At 31.3% G+C, this 14,382-nt stretch overlaps 1 protein-coding gene across 1 annotated transcript in view; it reads left to right on the forward strand.

Moving 5' to 3' along the window:
• Positions 1–717: 717 nt before the first annotated feature.
• LOC118187971 (regulator of G protein signaling 7-like) overlaps positions 718–14,382 on the forward strand; it is a 434,333-nt gene continuing 420,668 nt past the window's right edge. Inside the window, exon 1 of the mRNA XM_085818561.1 lies at positions 718–985. Coding sequence (XP_085674687.1) covers positions 866–985 — 120 coding nt within the window. The 5' untranslated portion in view covers positions 718–865. The remainder of the gene's footprint in view (positions 986–14,382) is intronic.

Genomic DNA, 14,382 nt, shown 5'->3' on the forward strand with positions numbered 1-14,382 from the left:
GTTAAGCAATAATCGTTTTATCCATTCCTTTGCTTTATTTAATTCATTGTGCCATTTCAATTATTTTTAACGATTTTTAATAAATACAGCTTTTCATAAAATAGGTTTGTGGAATATTTATACTAATTGTCAGAGGCACATCATAGTCTCTGCATTCAAGAGAGCTTCGTCGCATGTACAGTGATACAGCCTATCGAACAAAAATTATCCTCTAATTTGATAGCAGTAAAATATGAATTCTTTGCCCAGAAACTAATCCTCTGAAAGTTCAAAACATTCAATTTCGGCCTGGCCGAAATAAATCAGAGCTGCAAATAAGAGAGGAAAAAATAAGTTCGAGTGTAAGAAATCATCGCAAGTTGTTTGGGTTCCTGTTAAAACAAATCATTATAAACACAGGGTATATTTTTTCGTTCTGAAAAAAAAATGTAATACATCGAACTACTGCTAATCGAGGTAAAGAGTTGAATGAGTTCTTGCTGGTGAAATAACATCCTGGAACAGTTTCTAGATATTCCTATATATTTATTCATTGAAACGAATCTGTCTTGTAATGGTTTAATATCATGAATGTTCCAGTGGTTAAAAAAGTCCCTTCCTAATTACCTGTCCGAGTTCGAACTCTGCTGCAGATTGTTGTCGATTCATGGAAGTTTCTGTAGCCCAGTGGCGACACATTTCCGGTAGAATTCACCCCTTCGTTTGCTCCCTACAGTACGCCTTTCTCCAAACAACTTCGATCGGCCCTGTTTCGATCGGCAGCGCCCTCCTTCGAAGAACCGCGCCTGGGAGTGCTTATACTTTCCATCAGAACCGTTCTGGACGGTGGACGAAATTTTTGATTATGTGAAATCATACCTTCACGATGCACAGCGAGGAGCTGGAAAAAAACAACAGAGGAGTGCAGGATTTTCGAGGCACAAGTAACGGCGGTCATATGACACCCTCACCGGAGGATAATCCGAATCACCTCGTCTACAGGAAGGCAAGTAATTTAAGTTTTCAGTATTTAACTCTGTAATTGGAGTTTTACCGATTTTTGCATGTAAATGAACGACGAAAATAAGAGAGAACGTGCTTGGGGCTTGGAAAGTTTCCAACTTTTTGCCCCGTTAAATGATGGTAATTTTCTGTCTTATGAAAGGGGCCTATTTAACGCTGTTTTACCTACATGTGAATAAGTTAGTGCAAATATTGCAGAATATAAACACTTAGGTTCCTAAATGTGAAGGATTTCTTTTTATTGACAAATTCTATAAATAAGATACTGACTTTTAAAGAAAATCTTTATCGTTTGAGAGAATGATTGTTATTATTTATTTAACATGTAGCATCTGCATATTTTTTTCTGGTGGGAAAACAATTGCTTGGGTTAGGAGCTCAGTTTTCTTAGTTTCAAATGAATGTTAAAATCATTATATTTATATGGACATCAGCAACTTAGTGGCGTACTATTCGAGAAATTTCTTGAATTTATTTTGATTATTGTTACATTAAAATAATGGAAAGAATATTTTAGATTTAGTTTTTACGGAAGTTATTCTCTCTTTTTGATTGTGCAAAAATTATTTTTATCCTCTTTTGGATGTGAGCACAGCTATAAAACACTTACATAGTGGACTTCATTTCATTAAAACAGTTAAATTTAGTAACATATAAACTTTATGATAAGTTACAAACTAGTTATTTTAAACTGTACTGTATTCTGGCTTTTCCAGTTTCAGTAGAAGATATACGAGAATGTATCCTAAACTCCAAAAAACGAAGGAAAGTTGAAAGGCAGATCAAAATAACAGCGTATTAATTGTAACTAGTAATTGCGCAATATTGCTTCTACTGATATGAGTTATTGCTTTTTTATTTTATTCCGCGACTTAACTATCAGATGTATCGATGCATCTGAATACCCATTAATTAGGGATTTAAATCTCTTTAGTATTAATTTCTGAATCTATAACTGTCAATTGGAAATCATATAGTGCATGTACTTATATAGTAAACTTTGAGCTTTTTGCATCAGAACTTTTGATTAATGAATAATTATGACCAACCAGGCGCAATTTCTGTAACGTTTTGTGTAATTTAACCAACCAGGCGAAATTTCTGTTAAGTTTTGTGAAGCAATAATTATAGTAATACAGTTGGCTATTATTTAATTTGCATTGTATTTTAGTTGTAAACGCAAATTTGCCGTCTTAATATTTAACCTCATATAATGACTTAAGTTACTAGATGCGGTAGTTTAAACAAAGAGATTGTAACATTTACATTTTTTTTAATCATATTATTCTGAAACCGAAAAAATTTGAATGTAAAAATATTTGCTGTCTTTGTCTTACTTGGGGATTTCTTTGTGATTTATTTTATATTTATTTATGGTCATGAAAACAATATAAATAAAAATAATTAAATAAAAATAAAAAAATAAATAATTATTTATATATTCTACATTTACGATACACAGTATAAACTGATTCATTAGCGAGATACTAGATGTGCACCAAATATGAATTTGAACCAAAGAAAAACATACTAAAGAAAGACACAGAGAGTTACTCTGCGCCTACTCTCTGCTTTAAAAAAAACGAGAAAGTAAAAGGAAGAAAAAAGTAAACATTATAGCTTAATTAAATATAAGGAGTTAAGGATTAATTAGCACAGAAATGTATCTGTAGTCCCAATTAAGACCTTGATTGCAGGTATCGTTCAAAATATTGAACGAAAGCGTACACTTTAATCGAAAGTGAATTGAAAATCAGATATATCATTCTCCTAGACATTACGATAACATCGATGATATGATATCGTTGTTGTCATTTAAAAACGAAAGTTTGAGACTGATATTTCAATAAAAAAAGTTTAATCAATTGTTTTAATTTTTATTACTGTTTTACTGATAATTATTAATATATTTTGAATGCAGGAACTAACCGAAAATTTATACAACTATTTTAAGTTCTATCGTACTTGGTTCACTGAAATTAGTTGCATTATTTAGTATGTGATATAATTCTTTACATTAAGGAAATTCTGTTTACCTTTGATAGATTTATTGCCTCATTGCAACATTTTAACAAAAAAAAAATTAGATTGGGAGTAAACGTAATCCTTAGCACTCTACAAGCAATTCTCAATAAATTGAAATAAATACATTGACTGAGAGTGCCCCTCAGGTGCAAAATTTGCATATTTTAGATTTCTGTTTATGTATAAGACGAACATAAAATGAATAAACAACCTTAGAATAGGAGTTTGGTTTATCAATTATTATTTAATTGGAAATATATATGTCCCAGGATCATTTTTAACTTGCGTATGTTAACAGTTTTGCAGATAAAAATTCGTATGAATGTCTACATATGTAAAGAAGGTTAGTTTGTCACATGTTAAGAATGCTTTACAAGGGTAGGCATTCGACGAGCATTCAAGCAGCATTCAAATGTCGGATTTGATGAAAACAGTTAGTTTGCTCATTTGGAGAAAAGAAAGTCTTGTGTTCGCGTCTCAGTCTCAGTTCAGAATTTATTGCATCTGAGGATAAAAGGACCCTCAACCAATACTATACAAAGATAAAGTACACTCCACTCCAAAGGAAAGAATTTGTGCGCAGTCCAGTCCGCCTGATGGAAATAAATTTACTTTAAAGCCCAAAATGGTTTACCTCCCTTAGAAAAGGGCGTATGTGATACTGATGAAAATTCTAAGATGCTAGAAGCTACTAGAGAATCAAATAACTTGTTCATTTTCGGAAGAAGAAGTACTATTACAAGTCTCTAATCTTTTGCTGGGGTTTCGAATCCAAAGTGTCCTCATCCGTGAGGAGGTGCTCTTCTGAGCTAGGTGGTCAGCCTCTCATAAAGCTTGATGGATATTTGTGCACTGAATGCTTAAGGCAATTGCCCAAGATTACATGGCTGTTTTCTGTTAAACAATAAAGTGATTCCCATTATTAGTGGTGTTTAGCTATTGTATAGAATAAACATATTGAAGCTGCAAGTGTGTAACTAATAAAAATCTAATAAAAATTGATTTCAGTATAATTTTTTATCTAGAATCTGTTTGGAACATCAAGGCTGGAATTTTCTGTTTAAACGGTATTCAAATAAAGACAAATAATGTACGTGGCATCCTCAAAATCAAACAAAGAATGTGAAATCGTAGCAGAATTTATTACATTATAAGGTGAATATATTTGAGAAAATATATAAAAGTAAGAGCAGTAGTGTATATGGTATTTATATTTTTATGCGCAAAGTCAATGAAAAATACATAATACATTCCATCGGGAAAACGAAAGGAAGACTAATTATAAAATACTTTCAAAAGCATTTCCAAAGATAACAATTTAAATCTGAATCAGAATAACTTATACCAACCTATGGAGAAAAAATACCCAGTGTCGAAGAATAAAAAATATTATTAGTGCTCTCAAGTTACACAAACTACCAACTTCCAATAATAATTTGTTTAATTACTGTCCTCTTTCTATCCAAAAAGAAATTTTTTGCGGGTAGAGTAGACTTTAAGGTACCCCTTGTATTATGGCGAAGTTGTTATTTTATTTATCGCCAAGTTGTCGTTTTATTTATGGTAGCCTGAATAGTTGAATGTTATGGAAACCCTATTGTGACGTAATCGGGTGCATGACTCTGGGAAATTTTGAATCATGGAATGTTTTGTAAGCGTTTTTGTGGTGTGTGTTGGTTTGATTCTTTAGACGGTAGAATGGCCGAATGTAGTAAGATTAATTTGAAGTTTCTGTACGATTTGGAGCGAAAGGGGAAAAGAGCCTTAATTGACTGGTGTCTAAATGAAGGTTTACTTAGTAGCCATTATAAGTGTCCTGTATGTAGGAAGGATATTCGTCTAGTCGAACGTAAAAACCGTTTAGATGGATTTGAATGGGTTTGTAGAAAAAAAGGTTCAGATAGTCACAATGTGAAGCGTTCGATCAGAAAGAGTACCTGGTTTGAAAAACGTTATTTGAGTATGATTGATAATTTGATTTTTACGTGGCTCTGGGTGTACGAAGCGAACTCGAAAATCATGGTAAGTGAATATTTGCTTTTGATAGTGCTTAAATGTATAACATGTTTTTCCTTTTTTATGTTATTTTATTGTTTGGTTTAGAATGTATTTTATTGAGATTATGTATTTTTTTGTTTGCCTATATTGTAGAATTTGGTGCTCCTTTGACTTTTTAAGTGAAAATATATCGATGTGTACATGGACAAAGTAAAGGGAGTGCGCAATGCCATTTTTGTGCAATTCGGGGATTCTTTTTTAAGTGAAAATAAGTCGATGTGTACATGGATACCGAGTTCGTGCAATTGTTTGTCTTGTTATTTTGGCTTTGTGTAGCGGTGATGTTTGGCGCAAAAATCGCCGCTTCCGAAGCCAAAATAACGAGTCAAAGAATTGCACACAATCGGTATCCATGTACCGCCAAAAATCGACAAGTTTCGCCAAGGGGTACTTTAAACTATACGTTTACCATTTTTACAATTCCAAATTATTAAGTTTTAAAGCACAAATTTGATTACGACATTGATTAGAAAGCAACCGACTGCAATAAATGCCATGCTTGAGGAAATCTTTCCATCAGCATTTTTTTTTTCCTTAACTGATTACGTGCTCCGCCCTTAGGCACTACACGGAAAGGGAGGGATGCCCCGTAGAAGTCTTTTTAAGGGAAACTGGCTCGTATCCACGTTACACATGGGGAAAACAACGAAAACGCCCATGCAACCAGCCCGTTTGCCGGGATTTGAACCCGGACCGAACTACCAGTGTTCAGCGGCTTTTACCGCTCGGCCGCTGGTGGGCCTTCCTTCAGTATTGAGCTTTAGTTGGCGTGTTGAAGAACGAAGATGTTATTTACAATTATTATTAGGAGCACATTTGCTAACATGATAATAGCGAACTTAGTTACTATAACCTTAGACACGGGTTCGAATCCCGGAGAAAGGATGGATGTTTGTAAGTATATCGTGTCTATGCGGCATGGAGGCATTTAAAATACTGAACCGAAAGTCCTCTTGAGAGTTTCGCGGAAAATGGTGAGAAACTTGCTGATTCGTCTCTTGGTGCGTTCTTCTTCAAAACTAAGAAGACGTTTCCCGTCTTGAAGGTGCAATCTGGTCCCACACTAAACGCTACACTACATTCTTCCATGATAAGGTGGCTAAATTATCTATGGATATGCCATTTCTGACAAATGCTTAGCTAGTAAAGTGTGCAGTCGTTAAAAAAATGTCTTTTGTGGATGTAATATTAATTAGACTTTAGCGATATTCTCTCGACCCTTTGAATACGTAGACACATTAAATTATTAAAATTTTTATTTATTAAATTTTTAGTAACTCCGAATTATTTTACAAAATTAGAATTAATTTTTACAGAAATTCCGAAGCTATTATACCTTATTTAAACGCATAGAAAAATTAAATGCTAATTCAAGTATTATTAAATGTATAGCTGAAAAATCATCCGTGAAATAGGAACAGAATTTTATAATTTACGTTTTAAAATAAACATTCTGTATTTTGGAACTGTAAGGAAAATTTACAGTTCCAAAATACAGAAATACAACTTGATGACAGTCCCTGGACATTGGTCAAGATTTGTACTTTATTGAGACTTGATAGAAGATAAAGTTGGATTAAAACTGAAAAATCGCTTTTCGTTAGCTTAAAAAAACATATCTGGAAGAAACGAATCATTTGAAATAAATCATATCCAATGTAGGAATTTAAAAAGAACTCTTTTTTTTTTTTTTTTTTTTTTTTTTCTGACCGTTGCACCACCCGAGCATTTGGAAGTACAGATTTTAAGTTCTTGAAATCCTCTGCAAATCAGATTTAGTGGAGCTAATAATTCAGTTTGGTGATGAATTACTAAACTTACTTTCTAATTTAGAAGACAAAATAATGCCCGCCGTTCAGGAAAAAGAAAACGTTTTAGCTTAGACAAGAAGAGGGCAAAATATACTTGAAAACAATTCGTATTCTCACACTGAATTGAACTTCAGATCTCCATATATTTCACAAAATGTGCTAGTCATTGCACCGGAACACAGCACGAAAGGGATTATTTTAATTGTTTAAAGGTATAGGTCAAATATTACTTTTTTTTGTCTTCTCGATTCTCGCTTTGGTGTATATATGGATTTCCCTGGTGAAATGATTTCCACTATTTTCATTTCTTTAGATTTTTGCGACATGATTTGAAAAGCTCCAGCAACGTCTAAAAATCTTTAAATCTAGGTGTGTTAAATAAATTTTTTTCTTAACCTCTTACAAATTAGAGTAGGATTTTAACCGACTGAGGATTTTAGATTTTTTATAGTACTGTATTTAAAATTCGTGGATTAGCTCATATAAATCAAACGGAAAAGGAGATCCCATAAATAATTAACATTTTAATTTGTAGCATTTTCCTATTAAAATGTTGTAACATTTTTGTATTAAAATGTTTCTTTAATGAAGTGTAACGGGGAATTGATCTTAGTAGTTTGTCTGAATGATAGAATTTTCATATCTAGTCTCCCAGGCCATTCTATTTTACATAGTGCGACTGCTTCTCTGGGGATAGTTTAATATGTTATGTTGTTTTTTTGTCCAAAATATAATGATCTCAAAACTCGTAATCTGTTGTTGAGGAGGCGAATATAAAGAATACTTTCGAATTAGTATGACAGGAATTTGACTATAGTTTTTATTGTTCTTGTAACTAAAAGAAGTATCACGAAGCATTTTAAGACAGAATATGGGTGGCATTTCATCTGTTTGAAGCAATTGGTTGTAAAGTTCAGAAATTAAGTCATAGGGAGTCGAATTAATAATTTTGAATCATCTCACATGTCCATGGTTTTGGCAATTTTTGAATTCGATGTTTTAAGTTTGAATAGATCAAAGAAAAATATGTAAACTTTAAAATGAGGCAAAATTCAGTTTCTGACTGAAACCAATAATTTTATAGAAAACTCTATCTATTGTTAGGGCTTGTATTTGATCCCTTGCAAGGAGATCATCCATAAAAGTACTTTCCAACAAAGATTTTATCAGTTTTATTAAACCTTTTGATGCTTTACTCTTTTTAGGCCTCTTATGCTTTTTTTATACCAGACTTGGCGAATTTTTTACCATATAATATACTTTTGTAAATAAAAATATGACGAAAGAGTTATATATAAATTAAAAAAAAAAAAAAAAGAAATTCACAACCATACAAAACGTACAAAGCACTAACATATATACATGCAATTCTGCAGGAAATACATCAGCTATTACTGTTAACTTTAATTCCTATACATCAACTATTACTATTAACTTTAATTCCTATATAACAAATATTCTGTACGAAGCAATTATTACTAAATCAGCAGCAATGCAAAGAAAACAAAAATATTTAATTAAAAATAATTCCTTTGTCACTGTAAAGTCTTGTATCAAATCAGTTAATATTAAAAAGGACAGAAAAATAAAAGTACTTTAAAGTTACGAATATCAAAGACAGAAACCATTAATGTTTTGGTTTGATTTTTATGTTAGAATCCGTTGTTTCCCAACTTTTTTTACGATGCTAAAAACCTTGAACTTAGCAATCATATTGTTTCCCAGCTTTTTTTACGACATTGAGAAACGGGAACTTAGCAGTCATATTTCCGCCCCTTAACAGCGAAGGCATATTACCTTTTGTAAAGAAATTTCTTATTAATTATTCTTAAATTTCTTATTGGACTATACTGAGATTATGCACAAATTATACAATCATAATAACTATTGAACCACTACAACCGAATTTCAGATAATTACATGTAACAAATTAAATATAAGATAGTTTAGAAACCAATAAATTTAAATTTAAATGAGATACTTGTAACTGTTTTTTTTTTCAATTTTAATTGCTTTACATAAGAAATTTGAAACTTTTTCTCAGTTTCTGATCTGAAATGTTTTTAAAAAAGTGATAATTTTACGTTTTTTGTCATTACGATTGTGTTAAGAGGGAGTCTTATAGGGATATCTTAAGTGAGACTTTAAGTACAATAGTTTGAAAATATATCAGACCCACCAGCGGCCAAGCGGTGAAATCGCTGAACACTGATAGTTAAGACCTGGATTAAAATCTAGGCAAACGGGCGTTTCCTCCGGTGGCTGCATGGGCGTTTTCGAGGTTTTCCTTATGTGTAACGTGTACACAAGCCCGTTTTCCGTGAATGTCCTCCACGAAGTCTTTCTTTCCCTTAGGCAGATAGCTCTAGTGTGCTTTGTCATTATAAACTAAACCAAACCAAACGTAGAGTATTTCAGAATTCGGAAAAGCATAATGAGGGAAGTGAAGATCACTGAAAAAGTTGAATTTATGTAGGTATCTTGGAGTTTTTTAGAATGTATGACAAATATATAATATTAGAATGGATACATATGTAGAAACTAAGAAAGCTTACAGTTACTTTACTCAATTTTTTTAATTCACTTTGAAAATATAAAGAGCATTTTGTGTATCGCATATATAAGTAAAACGTTACTGTTACATTCATAAATTTAAAATTTTTAATAACTAAAAGTTATTTTATAAATGCTGATGTTTTTATACATATGTATGTATAAATTCATTCTTTCTAGATCGGTTAGTTTCTGAAATTATAATAAAAACACTTAAATTTTAATACACTGCAAATTTTCTTAGATTATCAAATGATAATAAATGTCTCTAAAGAAACCCGAATGGAAAATCTGAATTTACTTAAGACAGGAAGTTGTCATTTTGAGGTAAGATAATAAAGTATTGTATTTCATAAAGTTCAGTTTTATGACCAAATTTTTAATTAAGATATTTGACTTGAGTACATTTCTAACAGAAAATTCTTTAAAGGATTTACCAAGCGAATATTAAGCTAAAATAATTAATCTTGGTTGACAATAATTCTTTCACGTCATCACATTATTAATAGCTTTAACAGTTTTATTTCAGCTGACATTAACTCTTTTTAGTTTTGGCACTAGGAAATTAAGCATCTACACAATCAGTTTAAGAATCGAATAAAGTAAAATTATGTAACGGAAATAGCGAATAATGCAACGGAACTTAAAAGCCGAACTGTCGTTGACAACTTCGGAGATAATTTAAAAAATGTTTGTACTTGATATTTTTTTAAATGAATTTACCAGGTTGGGAAGATTTTTAGTGTCATTAGAGCATGTTAGAATTAAAGCATGGAGGTATTTTTCTCTTTCTCATCGTATGTGCTATTTAATTACGAAACATCTGATCTTTATAAGATATAAATAGCTGCTATGTAGGGTGTAGTTAAAAGCTAATTTATTTTTTTTTTCATATTTATACTGACGGAGCTCTCATAAACCGAAAGTATTTTGATATATATTTTGGTTATTAAATCTTTTATCTAAGTAAGGGATTACTCATACAACAGAGAGATTTTAGAGATTCATGTAATATTTCTGTTACTTATTGTTGGACGATGATAAAATTTCTCAAGCCAAGTCATTATTTTTTCATCGCTGGTTCGTTGGTGATTTCACTTGCAGCTTGCACACATTGATGGTGTGTGTGTGTATCGATATATAAGCGTTTCGAATGAAAAAGAAATCGAATATAAGCAAATCTCTATTTAATGATTATGGAGGTATTATTAAAAATTATCTGAGGATTCATTAAATAGAAGAATTCTCTTTATTTACTTTTAACATGGTGGTGGCAGACAATTTCTGGCCCTTAAAAGGGAATGTGGGGAATATATGTTAAATACTTCCAGACACAAAATATAGACAAACGTATGTTTAAATCACAGCAGACTTACAAATAAAATAACGTAATAAAATAATGAACGCTAAGATGAAAAACTTCACACAATTCAGATAATGATTTCAGATGAAAACAGGAGTAAAATAAAATTAAAAAAAAAAAAAAAAAACATGAGATGCATTAAAATACATAATAATAAAAACCAAGAAACATCTTCAAAAAAATCAAATTCAATAAAAAAGACCCGTCTCTTTCAGGTACTAAAATAATTTCTCATTGAATACTTTCTTAATTATACGATCTAGAGACAAGTCACAATCGCTATAATGCTTCAATCGAAGTCTGTTATAATATGGATATTCAATTAAGACCTGGCGCACCGAGAGAATACTATTACAGTTTGAAGAAAGGTTCACTTTTGGCTTTCAGTTTTTACAGTGCATGACCCGACAGTAAGCATAGGTGTGATGCTTTTCAACTTGTCCAGAGGCTGAATAACGCCAGACTAATTACCATTTGTTTAGGATTCTGTGCCTAATAACCATTGTAATCTCTCTGTAGGTAACAAGCCGATTCGATAGGACAGGCATACATTTTACTGTTGAGTCCGCCAGTTCGTTAAGAAGAAGCTCGTTACCTTTTATACTTAGATTTCCAGAAAATTCCAGATACTTAGATTATACTTAGATACCAATTGAGTGATGGCGTTTAGAGCTTCAAGAAGGAAGGATTTAACCGAGACCTGAAGAAGATAGATTCTACTTGTACAAGGATTTATTTCGTGGAATCTTTCATCTTCACTGAATAATTTATAAAAGAGCTAAATTCTTCTAGGGTATCGTTTCACAGCCAGCCGTTACCAATCTCAATTATTTATATGGTCAAATGAATAAAATGGTTTTCGGCAAGAATAATTTTATCTTATTTCTATGTGCTCATGAAATATGTAGTAATACTACAAGTTTTACAATGATTGTCTCATGGTCGATTATTTTTTTGTACATTTTCTTAAAGAATGTATGGGAACAATAGCCTTATTTTACTGAATATGTTTCTGACATATAAGCAAGAGATACCCCAGTGAGTGGTATACTGTGCACTATTTTGCCCATACCTCAATCATTGGTATTACCATGCACTATTTTTCCCATACCTTAGTCAGTGGTATACTATGCACTACTTTGCACATACCTCCGTCAGTGGTATACTATGCACTATTTTCCCCGTATATATTTATTATATTGCATAATACTAGGAATATGTATATGATTATTATGATATTTTAATTTAAAAGCATATTTACTGAGCTTTTCGCTGAGACCTGTGCTCAGCTCAACTTTATAAATATGCTCTATCCAAATTGAATTTCAAAATTTTCAGTAGTGAAAAATTTAGAATCAAATGGATTTGACAACTAAATCTTCATCTAAAGTCATAACGAATTGCTTCATTAAGCCGCAGTGATGGAATGCATAGCATCCTTTGTAATCCCCTGTAATTTCGTGTTTCAATTCATCAGAAGGAAAACAATTGAGAGAACAACTCATATTTTTCTTCTTATAACTTATTTTGGGTTACAGACCATTTCCATGGCATCGATGACATGAGTGAAATTGCATTTCTCTTCAACAAGTTTGATTACTTTAAAGTAATCATGACAACGCAATTTTCAAGAGGATGATCTTGGATCATATCATGAAGTACTTCTTGTAACAGTACTGAAGGTCTTAAGCAACTGAACTTTTGGAAATGTAATTAGGATCAAGAATGTCTCCCTCGTTACACTGTTCTTTAAGTCACTATGTTGAATATATTGGAGCCCAAACGATAGTGTAACAATGGAGACTACACTTATCTTATAAGCACTGTAGCGAACTAAATTAGTAAAAAGTTAAAAGTATTAAAAATGTATCATGCTATAGGGACGTTACCATTCATCTGCTTCATTTTAGACTATTACAGTCAACAAAGTTAAGAGTTACTGCAAAAGCGAAAATCAAACACAAACTCTGATTGCAGAAAAGAGATGTGAAAGCAAAAGTGGCTTTCCACCACCATTTTTTAAGCACTAAACATTTAGAAAAAGATATTAAATACTTAAATATGAAACTAGTGTTACATATAATTATCTTTTTGAATTATTTCCTGTCAAATGGAAATAAGAGTTTTTGTTATATTTTTTTAGAACTGGTGCTGATCACTCTGAAATCTGGACTAATAAAAAGTTATTTGTTTTGATAAAAGTTATTTCTCTTTCATTACTTTCCTATCAATATTAAACCAAGAACTTGTATAATGCTTAATGCATAATTTTTTTATTTTTTGAAATTTGTATGAATTTGAATTGTCACGGAGTTTAAGCGAAATAAATGGAAACTTCTTTCTAAATATTCTTTGTTATATCTTGGCATATGGTGCTGTCAAATGTTTTGTAAAAATGAAAATATTTTCCCGTTTTTCAAAATTTAAATTAAACGTATCAACCATGTAAACAATCATACCAACCATGTAATATTGGTATTTTGTAAATAGTTTTTTTTTTTCTGTAATTTGCTCCAGGGAGAAAAAATCGCTAATTGTTTTAATAATATCAAACATATAGCATCTTTTTTTTGCTCTTTACCTTTTGTTTAATAAATAAGCTTTACAAATAAGTCAAATTTGTTTTGCTTCTAACTCTTCCTTTGCCTGATTTTGCATTATCCTTAATTTATGGACATGAGTGTAAATTTTTATAATTCAATTTGCTTCGGTTTTCCTTAAGCAATGAAATAAAAAAATTCGAACTTTGGTAATTGTACTGTTTATTGCAGTATATAGCTAAGAGCTATAAGAACTAAATAATAAAGTTAGTAAAGAATATGTTAAAATCAAAAATACAAAGCAATAAGAAGGAAAGTGCTTCAAACGATAACCAACAAAATGCCTATTAAAAGAGAAGGACGACAGGCAAAAGATTCACTAATCTTTTGCCCTGCAAGCAATATCTAGAAACGCTTTTAACATTTCATCTAAATTGAAGTAAATGACCAGCAACATTTTTCCTTCCAATATATTAATCATTAGTTGATTATAAGCAATGTAATAATTGGTTTAATAAGAGGTTTTGAGAATAATTATTTTGTTAAACGCGGGTAAGGTCTGAAAATACTCCAAATATTCAATAAACTTCCCTCGACAGTCGAATCTGTGATGAAAAAAAACCTTTGTGTTTAGTCGTTTATCGATTCTTTCATTAACGTCCATCGATATATCTAATGCTCATGGGAGTACTTTAACTGGACTTGCTCTGACTGAAAAAAATTTTTCCTGTAATACCTTACTATTTTAAGTGCGTTATTTAGTTAAAAAATATCGCAGAATATACTAAAAGGCTGAATATTAATTTATTCAGTAATAGTAAATTAGAAAGCTTACTAAATTTTAAACAACTAATTTCACTGGTTTAAAAAATAAAAGGAATTCTTATTATGAATTCTTTTTATATTGCTCACGCTGATAGTTGCTGAGCTAGTATACATCAGTTTTTTATAGACTGATTAGCGTTTTAATAAATTTTAAGAGTTTAACACCTGAAATTGTTCGTTCAGATACTTTGATTTCACAATGAAA

The sequence above is a fragment of the Stegodyphus dumicola genome, chromosome 6 (assembly GCF_044657685.1).
Source record: "Stegodyphus dumicola isolate Sdum_Otavi_A_Nest chromosome 6, ASM4465768v1".
Lineage (NCBI taxonomy): Eukaryota > Metazoa > Arthropoda > Arachnida > Araneae > Eresidae > Stegodyphus > Stegodyphus dumicola.